The 17,919-nt window shown below is 39.4% G+C and overlaps 1 protein-coding gene across 1 annotated transcript in view; it reads right to left on the reverse strand.

Annotated features, from left to right (window-relative positions):
• hmcn1 (hemicentin 1) overlaps nt 1-17,919 on the reverse strand; it is a 501,533-nt gene that overhangs the window by 127,322 nt on the left and 356,292 nt on the right. The window contains exons 47-56 of the mRNA XM_059984517.1: nt 14,420-14,533; nt 13,451-13,537; nt 12,745-12,933; nt 10,493-10,666; nt 8,988-9,101; nt 8,699-8,844; nt 7,049-7,199; nt 6,609-6,815; nt 2,626-2,739; nt 181-368 (exon numbers count right to left, since the gene is read on the reverse strand). Coding sequence (XP_059840500.1) covers nt 181-368; nt 2,626-2,739; nt 6,609-6,815; nt 7,049-7,199; nt 8,699-8,844; nt 8,988-9,101; nt 10,493-10,666; nt 12,745-12,933; nt 13,451-13,537; nt 14,420-14,533 — 1,484 coding nt within the window. The remainder of the gene's footprint in view (nt 1-180; nt 369-2,625; nt 2,740-6,608; nt 6,816-7,048; nt 7,200-8,698; nt 8,845-8,987; nt 9,102-10,492; nt 10,667-12,744; nt 12,934-13,450; nt 13,538-14,419; nt 14,534-17,919) is intronic.

The following is a 17,919-nucleotide window of genomic DNA, read 5'->3' on the forward strand; positions in this document are numbered from 1 at the left end:
CACATAACATCTATAGGATTCAACTCCACACTGAAAAATGTACCAATCCTTTGAATCTTGTGGGGACGATCTCACTCTCTGAATAGTGAATCTTCTGAAGATACTGGGAGTAACTACGTTCTTGATTTTAGCTACAAACTGTTTTTAACACCAACCCATTAGACAGAAGATTAACAACACCTGAAGAGTTCGTCCATTGGATAGCAGTTGGTAGGGACCACTGGCTCCTAACCGCTGGCCATCCTTCAGCCAGGAGATTTTGGGAGTGGGTGTCCCACTGACCATGCAGTCCAACATGGCAGTTCTGTTCACCAGCACAATGATGTCTTCGGGTAAATCACTGTCAGCCCGTTTAATAGTAGGAGGAGCTGGGTGGAGAAGCAAAATTAAGCGAACAATCGATTAGCAATATTTTTTTAACTCTTTGTGTGAAACAATGAAACTTTCTTTTCCAATTCCAGCCTTATATAAGTTACAGATGGCACTCAAGCTCCTAAAAGAGACAATCTTGACATTATAAAGATTGACCTAAGCTAATCAAGATTTGGAATGCATGTGGAATTTCTAATTTGCAGTAAAATAGCACCCATTCAGTTGCTGGCCATGTGTTTGGTTTATTCGTCACAGTGTACCTTCTGTCAGGCACATAACTTACATTGATGATTGTGACCACAAGAGAGATGAGGGGAAGAGATTTACCCATAATTTTTTAAATGCATTGGCCTAGGAATTGGATAACACAGTGCTACACTGTAATATGTAGGAATGAGTTAACTAAAAAGTATTTTCAACACAAAATGTAGACTTGATCATAGTTTTACAAGGTCCACAGCTTTTCTCCATTCAGTCTGTAATAGTCCTAATGTGTTGTTGTTGCATTTGTTATTGAGGGATAGTGCACAGCACACCAGGATGCCAGTCTGCAGGATATACAACTGAACTTTATTGATAACACTGCTTGGGCAGAAAATAAACCCCTTGGGGCAGCTAACTGAGTGGCACAGGAATAACATTATTAACTAACACGACAGTTGACAATGACTTTAATTCTCCATCCTACTACTAGTCTACCCTCTGTACTTATCTTTTCATACTGTTCCAGCAAAGCTCAAAGAAGCTCAAGAAACAGCACTTCTGCTTCTAACTTCACATATTATCTTCCTTATGATTTTTCAGTGAATTTGATGATTTTGGAGAAGCAGCCTTTCCAGCTAGTTTGAATACTAACTAGTTCTAATAAAAGGTTATCAATCTGTTATGTTAACTTTGTTTTACTCTCTCCACAGATGTTGCCTGACCTGCTGGTAATTACAGTAAATTTTGCTTTTGTTTTAGGTCTCAAATATCTGCAATGTTTTAATTTTCATGGTCCCCTTTATCTCTACGTCTCCTCAAGACAGATCAGCTGCCACCATGAAACCTTTGTTACCCTCTCAAAGTCAACACCACCATTACTTCTAATCCTCAGTGACTTTTGGTCTGTACCCTTTCAAAGGCTTTCTACCCGTTCTATCACCTTCTCAAATAGATCCATGGAAACAGTCCAAGCTAAGCTGCATATGGCTCAAAACCCTTTAAACGTTCATCTGTCCATAGGCGTCACTTTCCAGATGCTCACCATTCTCATGCCCCTCCAGTTCCTACTAAATCTCTCCCCTCTCACCCAAAACGTACGTCCTCAAGTTCTTGATTCCTTGAGCCTAGAAAAGACTCACCCTATCTTTGTCCCTCTTGAGACATTTTAAATGCTAAAACCATGTTTGATTTCTAATCCTTCTCAGTTCTGATGTAGCCTGACCTGTGGAAAGTTTACAGCTTTCTGAATTTATTGAAGCTTCCAGCATCATCACTCTTCTGCTTTCTGCAATATTTCTTCCAAATCCCCATGGATTTTGATCACAAAACACATGAAAGAGCCCATCAATAGACAGCATAAGCCTCTCACGCAGAGACAGACCTTTCCAGTCTGTACACGTTCAGCCTCATCGTAAACCAAAAGGGACCTTCTAGTGTGGGAAGGTGGAGTTCTGCACCCAGGATCTGCCTCAGCTGGGTCCTCCAGACTTACCCCGTGCAATAGCTCTATGATAGACTTCTATCTGGAATGCACAATAGGAGCATGACCCTGGGCTCATCATGTCCCTGCATTACAAATGAGTCTTGGCTTGAATCTTACCCCTCTGTCACCCAAACTTTATGTCTTGCCCTACCATTCTCCCCATCTTCAATCTGCTGTCCCACCCTCTCTCAGCACCCAACAGCCAATCACATTCTTCCCCAGTCCAGACGGCCGTGCCTTTTCACAATCCCTTCACTAAAACCGATTTCACTCTCTCAGTCTACTTCCAACCCCCACCCTTAATCTATTCCACATATTTAATCTGTTTCCTGCTGGCGACCTGAGATGTGCCCAGTTTCCCTTGGGTGCTCTGCCATCATGAAACGTGCAAAGGAAAGACCCTGCAGACTTCAAGGCATATTTCAGTGCAAGGCACTTTGGGCCTCGTGAACTGCAGAGTCTTCCAGCAGCAGACCATAAAACAAAGGGTTAAAGTTCCATTAAATTGTAAATTAAGCATGATTGTGTTGTGAAATTGATTGACCTGGCTGATCTATGATACTCACTCATAACCCTTAGTTCATACTGAATAGAATCTTCGCCTGCTTCGTTCGTTGCCACACACGTGTATCTGCCAGCATCCTCAACTTGTGCTCTGGGTATCTGTAGAACACGTCCTCCTAATGGGTAAAAAGCACAAACTAATGTTATCTCCTTTTTTATAATACGAGGATGATGGTAGGAATTCAATTGCATTCAATTCAAATTTAATTGTCATTCAACCACACATGAACACCTATGAATACAGCCAAACTAAACAGCCTTACTCTGGGATTAAGGTGCAAAACACAGTACCAACAGTCACACAGCAAAAAGCACACACAAGACAGCAAGCACAAATGTTATCACAATCATGCTATAAAAGAGACCAAAACTTGCACCATCAATCCACAGTTAACCACAATAGAGCTCATCTCCAGCCACGTGAACAATGGTGGCGGGGTGGGGGGGGGGGTGAGTCAGCAGCACCAAATCCAGCCTGCTCCCCCCCAGGTTCTGTTATAAGCTGCAACTTTAGCTCATGTTTTGTATAGATTGCATATGGTGTTGTTTACAGGTATTCTGCATTCCGAATGCACACTTTTGGATATTTAGCTGCTAATATCATTCCTGCTCCCCTATTTCTCCCTCTATACCCTCCCCCATATGGCATTAGAGGAAGAAGCTTAAACGAGTCCTAATATAAAACAGAAACTAATTACATTTGAAAATTTCTCACAGTTGGCAGCTATGTAGCTAATCTTTGGGGGAGTACACCATTATCTTATTTCAAGAAAAGATAATTGGGTATGAACATAAACTCATATTTTTGCATTTCTTACACTGTGCGGTTGTAATACCTTGACATTTCATACAAAGGATAAAATCTTTACTGCAAGGTATAATCAAAACATTATCAAATTTAGCCAAGCAAGAAGATCTTGCGTTATCGCAGCCACTTTGATGGTCTCCAGATGTCCAGCATTGGCTACAGGGCAAGACATGCCAAAATTACAGTAAGTTCTTTGTCTCAGTAGTCAATGTTAATAGTTATTAACAGTGGAACTGACATTATATTAAATCAAAACTGCAAGGATTCAATACAAAAAAAAAGAGTAAGTGCCTTGATTTTCTGCTGTTTTGAAATCCCAGCAGATTTGGAAAGTATGAAACTTCAAATACTGGAATTTGAAATAAAAATTAAAAAACTCATCTAGTCACTAGTCAAGCAGTATCAGGCCAACAGGCAAACCAGATGAAGGTCTGGAGATGTTTGTTCCTATCTGGAGAAGCGCACCCTCTGTGCAGGAAATAAAGTGAATAGAATTGGAGGAAATGCTTGAAGATTGCAATCTCATGCAATAAAGCTTGTCACTTTGGTGGGGGGGGGGTGACATGACTTAATGTTAATAAAAATGCTGTGGCTTCATGAGAAGGTGTAGCATATACTTTGCCAGATACAGCTTATACAGGAAGAGAGTGGGATGGAGTAGGGAGGTGATTAGGGAGCTTAAGATAAAAGAACCCTTAGTAGGCAATGATCACAATATGATTGAGTTCAACTTGAAATTTGATAGGGAGAAAGTAAAGTCTGATGTAGCAGTATTTCAGTGGAGTAAAGGAAATTACAGTGGTATGAGAGAGGAGTTGGCCAAAGTAAATTGGAAGGAGATGCTGGCAGGGATAACAGCAGAGCAGCAATGGCGTGAGTTTCTGGGAAAAATGAGGAAGGTGCAGGACATGTGTATTCCAAAAACAAAGAAATACTCAAATGGAAAAATAATACAACTGTGACTGGCAAGGGAAGTCAAAGCTAATGTAAAAGCAAAAGTGAGGGCATGCAACAAAGCAAAAATTAATGGGAAGACAGAGGATTGGGAAGCTTTTAAAACCCTACAGAGAGCAACTAAAAGAATCATTAGGAGGGAAAAGATGAAATATGAAAGCAAGCTAGCAAACAATATTAAAGTTGATAGTAAAAGCTTTTTCAAGTATGTAAAAAATGAAAGAAATATGAGGGTGGATATAGGACTGCCAGAAAATGAGGCCTGAGAAATAATAGCAGAGGCCAAGCAGGTGGCAGATGAACCAAATGAGTATTTTGCATTAGTCTTTACTGTGGAACACACTAGCAATGTGCCAGACGGTGAAGAATGTAAGGGAAGAGAAGTGAGTGCATTTTCTATTGAAAGGGAGAAAGTGCTCAAAAAGCTGAAAGACGTAGAGTACATAAGTCACCTGGGTCAGATGAACTGCACTTTAGGGTTCTGAAGTTGGTAGCGGTAGAGATTATGGAAGCATTAAAGATGATTTTCCAAAAATCATTGGACTCTGGCATGGTGCCAGAGGACTGGAAAATTAGAAATGTCACTCCACTTTTTAAGACAGGAGGAAGGCAGCAGACCAGTTATCCTGACCTCAGTGGTTGGGAAGATGTTGGAGTCAATTTTTAAGGATGAGGTTATGGAGTACTTGGTGACAGAGGACAAGATAAGACAAAGTCAGCATGTTACCAAGTCTTACCAAGTTAAGAGCCCATGGTATTACAGGAAAGTTACTTACATGGTTAGAGCATTGGATGATTAATAGGAGGTAGTGTGGGAATAAAAGGATCCTTTTCTGTTTGGCTGTCAGTGACTAGTGGTGTTCCATAGGTTCGGTGTTGGGACTGCTACTTTTTATGCTGATTTAGATGATGGAATAGATGGCTTTGTTGCCAAGTATGTAGATGATACAAGATTAGAGGAGCAGGTAGTGTTGAGGAAACAGTTAGGCTGCAGAAGGACTTAGACAGACTTGGGACTACTTAGAATCCTTGTGCAGAACACCCTAAAGTCTAACTTGCAGGGAGAGTTGGTGGTGAGGAAGGCAAATGCAATGTTAGTGTTCATTTCAAGAGGTCTAGAATATAAGAGCAGGGATGTGATGCTGAGGCTTTATAAGGCACTGGTGAGGCCTCACCTTGAGCATTGCGAACAGTTTGGGCTCCTTATCTAAGAGAAGATACGCTAGCATTGGAGAGGGTTCAAAGCAGGTTCGCTAGGATGTTTCTGAGAATGAAGAGTTATCATATGAGGAATGGTTGATGGCTCTGGGTCTGTACTGACTGGAATTTAGAAGGGTGAGGGGGAAACCTTTTGAATGTTGAAAGGCCTGAACAGAGTAGATGCAGAAAGGATGTTTCCCATGGTGGGGGTATCTAGGACAAGTGGGCACAGCCTCAGGATATAAGGGCATCTATTTAAGACAGAGATGCAGAGAAACTTCTTCAACCAGCGGATAGTGAATTTGTGGAATTTGTTGCCACAGGCAGCAGCGGAGGCCAGGTCACTGGGTGTATTTAAGGCGGAGTCTGACAGGTTTTTGATTGGGCACAGCATCAATTGTTATGGGGAAAAAGATCAGCCATGGTTAAATGGTGGAGCAGACTCAATGGGCTAAATGACTTAATTCAGCTCCTATATCATCTGGTCTTATGGAAAATGAAGCACTGTTAGCAGAAGACACAGAAAGGAGAGGGCCTTGCTTGGAAACAGCAGCCAGATGGAGAACCTACAATAATTCATACAGGTCATCATACAGCCAGGACTAAGTGTTGGAAATCATACAAGTTCAAGATTTACCCTGGTGGTGAGAGAATTCCCACCCTGTGGGTCCTATTACACCACATGTTCATAATGGGCTTGATTTGCCGAAGTAATTCAGATTGTCAATTGTGCTAAATGAGAATTCTACTGCTCTGATGAAGAATTGCCACATAATAAAAAAACAAATCATGAAATTCACAAACATATATATTAACTCTAACATTAACTTCCCTGCATTTTTGGATGCAGCCTCAGAACAAAGTATTTATTCTCAGATATCAGCAAAATAATTTTAACATGAGTGATCTGCATTAGAATTTCATGGTACATGTAGTAACCAGCATAGTGGTTTGATTGCAGCTATCATAAGACTTCACATAAAGAGGGTTTTGATACCCTTGGTCTGTGACAATAATACATACCTGGCAGTATTTGAACATGGCTATTAGATGTCAATGGCTTGCTGTCTTTGTACCAAGTGAGAGATGGTGGTGGGATAGCATTTGTCTCACAGTACAAGGAGATGGGGTTGTTAATGACTACATCCTTGAAAACAACTGTCCTGCTCCCTTCCAGTGTACTCCCAGTTATATCATAGCTATTCTCTGGTTTCACAAAACTTGGCGGAACTAAATTGAGGATTAAAAAACAAAACGGTTATGTTAAAAAAGTGCTTTGTTACAAATGTCCGTATTAAGAAAAGTTACTTCTCTGTTATAAAAGGATAAAAACAACCATTGAACAGGTATCTAATAAAGCAAAAATGATAACTTGTAGTACAGATTAAAATGATGGAGATGTACTTAAAAGGACCACTGCAGCACAAAACACATTTGGGAGTAAGCAAATAATGCAATCTAACCTTGAACATTTACATCATAATCTTTCTCGTCCTCTCCAGCAATATTGGTGGCCACACAAGTATACCGTCCTGTATCTGAAATCTGGGCATTCTTGATTTGAATGATCCTGGTGTTTGCTGTGATGGTGTTGTGCTCGTCAATCTGCAGAGGCTTGAAATTGAAAGATTTTACTTTTTCTTCCAATGAAAAATTCAGAGTGCTTGATCTTTATTTATTTACCAGAAGCAACCTCAGAAAACAAAGTATGCACTTTGATGGGTACATTTGCTGAACTGTGGCATGATTGGATTGGAAGCAGATATTGTGTCTTAATAATACAATTCCATTTTCTTCTCTTCTCTGAAAGCACCCACTCCATCAATGTGCTCAAATGGCAATCCTAGAATATATGACTACTCTATGCATTAGAGCCATGCCTGAAACACTTTTAATTTGGACACAACCTAAATAAATGCACAGTACTTTTGAACAAGAGCAATAATTATTGTTCAGCCCTGACTGTCTATGAGGAGGGGCAGCTGAGCTACACAGTGACCCTACTTGGGGAGATCCGAACTTTTGACCTAGCAGTGACAAAGTTGTAGTGACGTTTTTCCAATTTAAGATGGTATGTAACTTGAAGGGAACTGCAGCAGTTCAAAAAGGCAGCTCCTCTCCACCTTCTCAAGCAATTAAAACATGGAATAGATGTATGCCTTGCCAACAAAGTCTGTATGTTTGTATATATTGATATCAGGTAAGAAGAAGTTGTGGCAAGGCTTTTATGAACATTAACTCATATATAGTCTGGGATCAAGACTGAGCGAAGCTGGGTGTAGTGTTCTCCTGAGCCAATAATTTTCTTGCCTTGTTTGGTAGTTGAAGATGCAGAGAAGGCAGTGAATTGCTGAAGTGCAGTTTGTAGACAGGTTGCCCTGCAGGCACAGAGAGCTGGTAGTGGAGCAGTGGATGTGAAAGGGGTGAATTGGATGTCTTCCTGCTCTACTTTAATCAATGATAAGTGTTATTTGATTCATAAAGAATAATTGAATATTATGTTTCAGCAATCAGACAGTATGATTTTCAAATTACTACTTATAACTGGGGATCACTTCATCAACTTTGAAAAACTATGATGTTTCTACACTATTCACCCCCCTCTTGTCTATGCTGGCTCTTTGCTGGATGAATACAAAATTGTTCTAGTTGCCACATTCTCAATTCAAAAGCCTGTGTCTTCCTCCACCTCTTATTCAATCAATTCCTCTTCACTTATTTATATTTTCATCCATCTGCAAACTTTGAACCCGGAACTAGGATTCCTGTCAAAATAGAAGGATGGACAGATCCCACTTTGATAACATCAGTGAAGTTTAGGGTTCACTTATTCTATTCCATCCTCGATTGCTACGAAGATAAATATTCCACATCACCTAAAATATCAGGGCTCAGATTCTTTCAAGGTTCTGGTAAGTTATTTAAGAAAAGCAGGATAATTAGTCTTTCAGATTTCATGAATTATTAATCTGCTGCTGTTCATTGTGATACTTGAATGGTAAACACAATTGTGCTCTGGACAATGCAAACTGCAATACAAACACATTTTCCTATCATGCAAATCCATCATTTTAAACATTCATTCAGTATTATACATGAAGGGCTAAACATACCTGTCCATCTTTGTACCAGCGAAGAGTGGCTGCTGGAATTGCGTAAGACTCACACTCCAGAGTCAGCGTGCTGTTTACTTTTATCTTAACTTCTTTTGGTGACAGACCAAAATCTGGGATATCATCTTTGTTGATAGTAGGTGGAACTAGGAAAATTAAATGAAACAGCAATCCATTATACACCCAGCTTCCTGAATAAAGTGGACACCAGCAAAATTCAACATTATCTTACTTACTATATGTCTGTCATAGGTTTTCAGAATAAGTGATCCACATTGCAAACACTTACTGTAGACCTTCACTTCATAATTTTTTAGCATTTCTCCAGCCTCATTAGTAGCAATACAAGTATATCTTCCAGCATCATTCTCCTGAGCTTTGAGAATCTGAAGCGTTCGCCCGCCTGACATTAGGAAGAAGAACAGGGAAACATCTGAGTATATTGTAATCAGTGGAAGTCATGACTTGATTAGTGTGAAGATTCAGCATGAACCAATCACAACAATACAGGACAGGACCTCCTGTCTTCCATGTATGAATTCTACAGGAATGCTGACTTGGGTATGATAATGGACTATATTATTTCTTCTTTAAAGAATGGAACTTACTAGTCTCATTCTATACTTCCCATTACAAAATTAATTACATTATATTTAGCTAGGAATAATAATTTGTTGCATAAAGTGAATATTATATGTTTCATATTTTTCATTCATTAAGATTCACTCAGTTAATTATTGAAATGAAATATTAGTGAATAATATTCAGTAAACAAACTGCATAATTGAACTTCAGAACTGTTAATGTTTTTCACTCTGGTGTGTCAGTTTAGAGCCAACAACTTCACTGATCACCTGAACCTGGATGATAAAGGCCCAATTGATCCTGCAGAAATTTTTTGAAGGGGATGCCAAAAGGATGGCTTGGCTGTATGACCAAGTGAGGTGTTCAGAATGTTTCAGAGCTCAGACCTCTGAGATGATGGCTACACCGCAGAACGGCACGTTGTTCTCTAGCAGCTAGATACTGACACTGGTACAATGTGAATTTGATCTGGCCCACTTATCAAACCCATCGCCACCATTCCTATGACAAAACAAATGTTTTACAGCCCCACAAATTAAACCGTTCTCCAGCTCTCACTGCCATGGCTGCACTGGGAAGTAGAGCTTGTATTGAGGCATTGTTAACTGTTTTCTGAATGCCTCTGATAATCAAAGACAAATAAAACTAACAAAGATTTTTTTATAAAAGCTTTTAAAAACATCAGGGTTGAGTAAGTGAAAACTCAATCCAGCCTGACACCCATTATCTCTAGACTCTTGTCTTGAGCTCAACAGCAAGTGGGAGACCACATAAAGAAGAGAAGGAGCTGCAACAAGCTCCTAACTTCCGCACTGAAATATGCTGATCCGCACACTACAGCTTGTTGGCAGTTCCCCATGGAAATATCAGCTAGCTGTCATAATGATCTGGAATATTTGTTATTCACTCTAATCTTTAAGAGGCAGAGAAGCCCTTGGAACCAATAGGAAGTACGGCTCAAGCACTCTGGCCATAAAAGGAAGCTTAAACCAAGAGTTTGTGACTAAGTTGAGAACCACCACCTGAAGCCAGCCTTGAGTATTTCCTATTAGAGTCGAAAAGTTAAACATCTACCTATAGTTACCCACCAAAAAAAATGCATGTGGCATTCAGCTCCTTGGGGTCCATTATTCCAACTAATCTACTCTTCATGGTTTCATAATTGCAGTGATTTAATTATAAACTTGGTTTGAATGTTCTTGTATTTACCTGGAAGAATCTGCACGTGGTTGTTGGATTCGAAAGGTGCTCCATCTTTAAGCCAGGTGATAATTGCAGGTGGATATGATTGTGCCTCACACACCAGGGAGGTGGGGTTATTCAGAATAACCATGACTTCCTCTGGAATGCCTTGACTGTCAACGCCAGGAATTTTAGGAGACACTAAATGGTGAACAAGGAAACTGAAAATAAATTCTGAAGAAAGGTCTCAAAACCAAATTGTTGACTTGTTTCTCTCTCCACAGATACTGTCAGACCTGCCGAACTTTTCCAGCATTTTCTGCTTTTCATTCAAACTCTAGCTACGGTAGAATTAAAAATAAATGTTGAGTACATTTTATAGCAGAAAAATATTATAGGTGCCACCAAAATGGATCCATAATGATTCCTGAAATCTCATCAGATGTTACATTTATCTTTAATCAAACATTTTAACTGACCACACTAACTCATTATCTTAAGGTTGTAGTCGCGAGCAACGTGCTACTAAAGAAGCACACGGAGGCAGAGAGAGCTGAACTCAGAATGCCTTTACTGATTCCAAATCGCGTGCTTAAATCTCCCCTCCCATGGGCCCGTGACCCGCGGGGCAGAGGTGATGCCAGACTGTCCCCAGAAGGTCCGCCCCGAGTGGGTAGTTCCAAACGCATTACTGCATGTCTACCCGCAGCTCCCGATGGCGGTTCAAGTCCCGCGTGTGCAGGCCGCCACAGGGTATTGCTTAAGGACACAAAGAACACTGACATCACTGGAGCACTGAAGTCAAGCCATGAACACATATAAGGTGGCAACATATAGCACTTGTGGGCCAATGCAGGCAAGCTGGATGGTCCGCGTGAAAATTTAGCACAATCTAGAATATTCCAACTGCCTACCTGGTCAAAAGAACATTATGCTTGACAGGCCTTTTTTGCATTGTGATAAGCTGTGTGCAGTTAAGAACAGAATAAGTTTCTTGTTTCCTAGGTTCTTCCCATCTTCACAACACAGACACAAAAGAAAACCTCAAACTACTGGGCCTATACAGGTTGGATACATCACTGGTCAAATGACAGTTGTCCTGAAGCAAAACACTGCAGATGCTCTCGTATGGCTGAGTAACTTTGCTTGTACAGTAGCAACCACTGTGCAAGATCCTCAGTTTTCTGGCAGTGATAAACAAAATCATGGGCAGGTAAAGCTTCAGTTTTCATCAGTTTCCTTCCTTGAGTCCCTGTTTCCTCATCTTCCATCCCAGTACCCATCTCTCCTGTTGTTGGACTTTCAACCCTCACTCAAAGCTCATCCCCATGTCCTTTCTTAGAACCTTATCTCCATGATTACCTGAGGTCCCAGCCCCATTACCCAAAGCCCAACCATCAATCTCCATTCCATAACCTCCTCCCCAAGTTCACAACTCCTAAACTCTCATTTCGAGATCTCTACCTTTCTGTCTGTATCTTCACCTTTCACCATCTTTCCCACCGTCACCTTCTCCTACTGAAACAGGGAGAAGGGAATGGGGGCACTGGAGATGATGTCTGGAACCCGGTTGCCTGGGCAGCAGCCAGCAACATGATGCTTCAATCTCAAGGACTCCAAGAAGCAGAGCTGAGGAATGCATTCCAGATTCTGGTAGATTTGGCAACAGTATTCTAGCCCAATAGAACAAAATCATAATGTCCGATAGTTTTAGGTGTTACAGACCTACTACTTGTAGGGCAAAGCTCTGTTCAAAGTAAAATTTCATCACTCTATTTCTCTAAAAACTGTATACCTGAATAGTGTACCCAGCTAATGACTAATCCCTACTTTGCTCTTTAGAAATGAAAAGTCACCTGAGTCATCAATTCCAACTGTTGCTTGTAAAGAGCTTGTACATTCTCCCCCGTGACCACCTCTGGGTGCTCCGGTTTCCTCCCACAGTTCATAGATGTACTGGTTGATAGGTTAATTGGTCATTGTAAAGTGTCCCGTGATTAAGCTACGACTAATTGGGGGTTGCTGGGCCACCCAGCTCGAAGGTCCTAATCCATGCTGTATCCCAATAAATAAATAAAGAAATAAACAAACATTTTCTGACAAATATCTGAGCTTGCATTATATCAAAGTTGCTTAAGTACCAGTGTCAGATGTGACAATGAGGCACTCTTTTAATTAAATGCCTTCACTCTGAGAAGTTCAAATGTATAGATACCTAGAAATCTAGAAAAATTTTATCTTGCCTAGTGGGTTTAAAATGTGAGGAACTGTATACCAACCTAGCACATTTAGGTTGAAGTTCTTGTTCTTGTGACCTGCTGCATTAGAGGCAATGCAAGTATATCGACCGGTGTCAGACACATGTGCCTTCTCAATCTGTAGAAAACGGCCACTGGATAGGATCTGATGCTGATCGTCAGTCAGAAGTTCACCATCTTTCAGCCATTTTATTTGTGGAACCGGATTACCTTTTCATAAAAAAAAGCTCCGTAAGTGAATTAGTAGTACATGGAATTACTATTTTTGATCAAACAGCAATAGCACATCTAAATATACACATTTACTTAAAACTACTAGTATGTTAATTCTTAACAATACACAGTGATACTTTTGTGGAATGGTGGATGGATTAGCTGAAAAGAAAATGCCTAGTTTTTCCATCAATTAAAAAAAAGCTTATTCGCATGCTTCTAACATAGAAATAAACAAACTAGATGTGTGGACTGGAATATTACAATCATAATAATTTTTCATCCTTTATGTGGGGTGCACATGGGAATGTAACTTCTCTACAAAGCTTTTGGCTGCATAACGCATACACAATTCTAAAAGATGTCCCAAACATTCTTCATGCCTCCACTTCACATGCTCAGCGTGTCCCGTAGGTTGTTCAGCATGCACTCATGCACTGGCATCACACATAGATGATAACTTTTACCATTCAAGCTAACAAGCAGTTCACTTCAGAATGGTTTGTGTTCTTACCTGAAACCTCACAAGAGAGTGTAATACTGTGATTCTCCTTGATTTTTGCATCTTCTATCTTATCTTCATTAACTATACTGGGTGGTACTATTTACAGATAAGAGTAATGGAATTAAATACTATAGAGCAGCAAATAGGAACACTTTATATCTCTTCATCAAACTGCAACCTGTTGGCAAATACAGCAGTCAAATTGCTCACAGCAAGGTGTCATCATCGTATTAATTGAATTGGTAATATTTGGTAATTTTGGTCAAGGAAGCAACATTTCTTAGAACTTCATCTTTTCATGTATGTGTATGATTTCATCCGCCCAGCTGAAGAGGTTTAACGTAATGTTTCCTGATTTACAGTAATCTAACTTAGAATTCCTACATATATTTTCCAGTTTATACTCCCCTAGGCTCTTGGAAGAGCTTTCAATCCATTGGGTTGTCAGGGCTTGCAATTCTTACCCTACTCACAGATGCAAGGTTGAGGCTGCTGCTATATGGGGGGGGGGGCAAATGCCTGACCCTGAATATCTTTATGCAAGAGCCCAAAACAACTTTGTTATTCATTGTCAATGCAGTGAATGGCAAGTATCATTTCTTAACTACTGATCAAAGCATCCACCCCAATGTATAACTGATTTGTAGAAAGGAATCCTGGTAGTTCAGCAGCTCTGATGAAACTAAAATATGACAAAAAAATTCAAGGCTCATTTTTCATTATGTTATTGAAAATGAAGCCCGAACAGTCGAGCTTTCATAAGGAGACAACTTTTCTGGAGCATCATCTGACGGAAATGGAATGACATTTTCCAAGCATGGTTCAAACACTGGGAAATGTTTAAACATTTGGCTGTTACCCCATTTTCACAATACCATGAGGGTTTGTTTGATTTATATTGTCACTGACAGGTTTTGCAGTGTGATCAGGAGGCAAGTAAGTGGAAGTTGATTTGTTGAATTATTTTTGCACTCATACCCAAAACGTTGAGGTCAAAGCTTTTGGTCTCTTCCCCTGCAGCATTTGTGACCACACAGGAATACAGTCCAGAATCTTCCTCTGCTGCCTGAATCAAGCGTAGTATGCGACCTCCTATGGGGAAAATAAAGTATCAAATGTTACTCAAAGTCAGGGATTACAACCACAAAAATAAATGCAATATAGCAGAATGTTTATAGACTTTCTAACAATGTTGAAGTGGAATCTCCAAAATAATATTGACTAAACTCTGAGATAGAAGAATGAACATTAAAAAGGGAGCAGGAGGGTAACAGAAGGCCTTCCAAGCCTACTGCATTATTTATCTAGGTAACAGTTGATCTTCCACCCCATGCTTTGCTAGTGAGTGAATTTTCACTACACTCTCTCAAAGGCAAATATATCCTTTTTCATATCAGGAGACCCATACTGTAAACAATTCTTCAGGTGCAGTCTCATTGATACCCTACGTAACTACAATAAGGTATCTTTATTCCTGCACATCATTCCTCTCTTATTAAAGGCAAACATTGCGTCCTAATAATTTCCTGGCTTTTAACAACCTGGGAACAACAACTGTTTGAAATGTAACATTACTCAGTTTTATCACATTTAAATTTTTGGTAGATGCTTTCCTGTTTGTATGCCAAAATGGATAATTTCCCATTTTTTCCTTATTATACTACATCGGCTACAGTTCTTGCCCATTTACATAATATGAAGCCTATTTACATCCTCCTTCCTCCTCACAAATCCCAACATGTTGAATCATCAGCAGACTCAGAGCTATGACGTTTGATCTCCTCAGCCAAATCACTAATGTTGATTGTGAATAGTGGTCACAGACGGCCAACCTGAAAGGATCTGTCTATTCCCACTCTTTGGTTTCTGTCCAGCAGCCAACTCTCAATCAATGTCATTATGTTATCTCTACCTCTGTTTGCTTTGTCTTTGTTCTAATTTCAACATCCAAAGTAAATGTATTATCAAATTACATATATGTTACCATATACAACCCCAAGATTAATTTTCTTGTGGGCATGCACCATAAATCCATAATAAAATAATAGAATCAATAAAAGACAATTTGTCTTTTGTTCAATTAGTGTGCAAAAGACAACAAACTGTGCAAAAACAAGAAAAAAGAAATAACAATAACATCTAAATAAGCAATAAATATCTGAAGAACATGTGGTGAAGAGTCCTTCAAAGTGAGCTAGATTGAAGGAGCTGTTCAGTGATAGGTCAAGTGAAGTTATCCCCACTGGTTCAAGAGCCTGATGGTTGAGGAGCAATAACTGTTCCTGAACCTGGTGGTGTGAGTCCTGAGGCTCCTGTACCTTCTTCCTGATGGCAGCAGTGAGAAGCGAGCACGCAGTCAGCGGGAGACGCTCATGGAATGAGTACTGTTTTGGATTCACTCCACAACCTTTACTTTTTTTTTAACCTTTGATCACCCTTATTCAGCTTATTTTTACCTATACCGAAAGTTTCTTTGTTAATTTTTTTTTTGAACTTACTGTTAAGAATTTGTCGTGAACTTTTGAAGATATGCAAACAGAAATGTCTCTCAGGTCTAAAGGACGAGAACCCGCATGCAATCCGAACGGTAACGGAAAGAAGCAGGCTCCGCCACAACACACTCAATTAACTTATGAATTGTTTATGGAGGTGTTGGACAAAAAATTTGATGAACTACAACAATTTTTTAAAGAAGATATAAAGGCTTTTCAAGATTACATGGTTAAGACAGATTCAGTAATTAACCAGCAACAAGCTCTTATCTCATCTCTGCAAGAAGATGCTCGGAAGCGAGATTTGACTATTGAAAAACTGCACCAGGATTTAATTTCGACCATTAAGCTGATGGAAGCCCTTAAAGCCAAGAGTGACGATTTTGAGAATCGGTCCAGAAGACAGAACCTACGTATACTTGGTCTTCCAGACGGCATAGAAAAAGATGACCCTTCGAAATATTTTGCTCAACTATTAAAAGAAGCATTTCCGACGATTTTCCCGAATAACCCTCCTTTATTGGATCGGGCACATAGAATTCGGTGTCGATCACCGAGTGCTACAGACAAACCTTCGGTTGTAATTGTCCGGTTCCATTATGTACACGACAAAGAACAACTTATATGTGCAGCTCGTCGGGCAGGAATGGTTAAATTTCAAGAATACTGCTTCCGTCTGGTTGAAGACTTTAGTCCTGATCTTTTAAAAAAAAGGCTTCTTTTTAAACCTGGCTGAATGTTATGAGAAAAATCTGAAACCTGCACTCCTATACCCTGCGAAGCTTCGAATTTCTCCGTTGAATGCTCCACGTCAGGTTTTCCTTTCAACTTCAGAAGCGAGAAATTATCTGGAGAAGAACTTCCCTACTGCTATAGACACCACTCTCTAATAAATGAACGATTCTGATCGTGTAAGATGGTTCTCGATTTCTTAAACCAGAATTAACCTCTGGTTATTGGTGTAGGTTTATCCTATACTTTATACTTAAGTTAAAGTGTGTTTTCGTCATATCAATTGCTTTGTCTTATACACTTTAACCATTATACTACATTCTTGTCTATTAACTTTGTTCCTTCAAAGGTATATTTTTAACCCTTTGAAGGTGAATTCTTTTTGATTAAGATGGTGGTTTTTTGAAAAAGATTTTTGGTTTTGCTTAAGATGGCGTTATTTTTTTTCTTTCGTCTTCTTCCTACAATGCATCGCTTATCATAGCTTAAATATTTTTTGTTTTGTCTGGGCTAGAGCCCGATTTATAAGTTTTTTTTAGTGACTATATTCTTATTTTTTACAACTAACTATACTTAGAAATATGGTTTTTATTATAGCAATTTTAATTTTTAAAGTTGGGGTGATTTTTTTTTATATATCCTTTATATACGGAGTGTTCTTCAGCTGACATGGGGGTAGGATTAGTCTCATTCTTTCCTTTTTTAAGTCATATTTTGGCTTTTTCTCGGGGGGTGGGGGGATGGTCTGTTTCCTAATTCTATTTTTTTTTGCATCAGTTTGTGTTAGTTTTTTCATTTGGGCTGTTTTTGAACTTCAAATATGTCTGCGTTGTCGTCACTTCCGGGTCCTCTCTTTACTTTTGTTCCTTTTCCGGGTGCATGAGTTTACAAGTTGGTTAACCCTTTCTATACCAAAGGGTTGATTTTAGAATTATGGCTCAGACCTTTAATTTTGTGTCTTGGAATACTAATGGTTTAAATTATCCAATTAAATGAAAGAAAAGTATTCCAAAGACTTAATGCTCATATCATTTTTGTACAAGAAACAAGAGGAAGGAGGACAAATTTCGTTTTTTTTAGATTTTGGCGGGGTCAACAGTATCATGCAAATTCGAACGCTAAAGTAAAAGGAGTTTCAATTTTTATTGACTCCTCTATTTCATTTGTTCAGCATGATATTTTTTCGGATCCGAATAGTAGATTTTTGTTAATTATGGGTTTACTTTGTAATAAAAAGAGAAGCGAGCATGGTGG

The sequence above is a fragment of the Hypanus sabinus genome, chromosome 11, assembly GCF_030144855.1.
Source record: "Hypanus sabinus isolate sHypSab1 chromosome 11, sHypSab1.hap1, whole genome shotgun sequence".
In the NCBI taxonomy this organism is placed as follows: domain Eukaryota; kingdom Metazoa; phylum Chordata; class Chondrichthyes; order Myliobatiformes; family Dasyatidae; genus Hypanus; species Hypanus sabinus.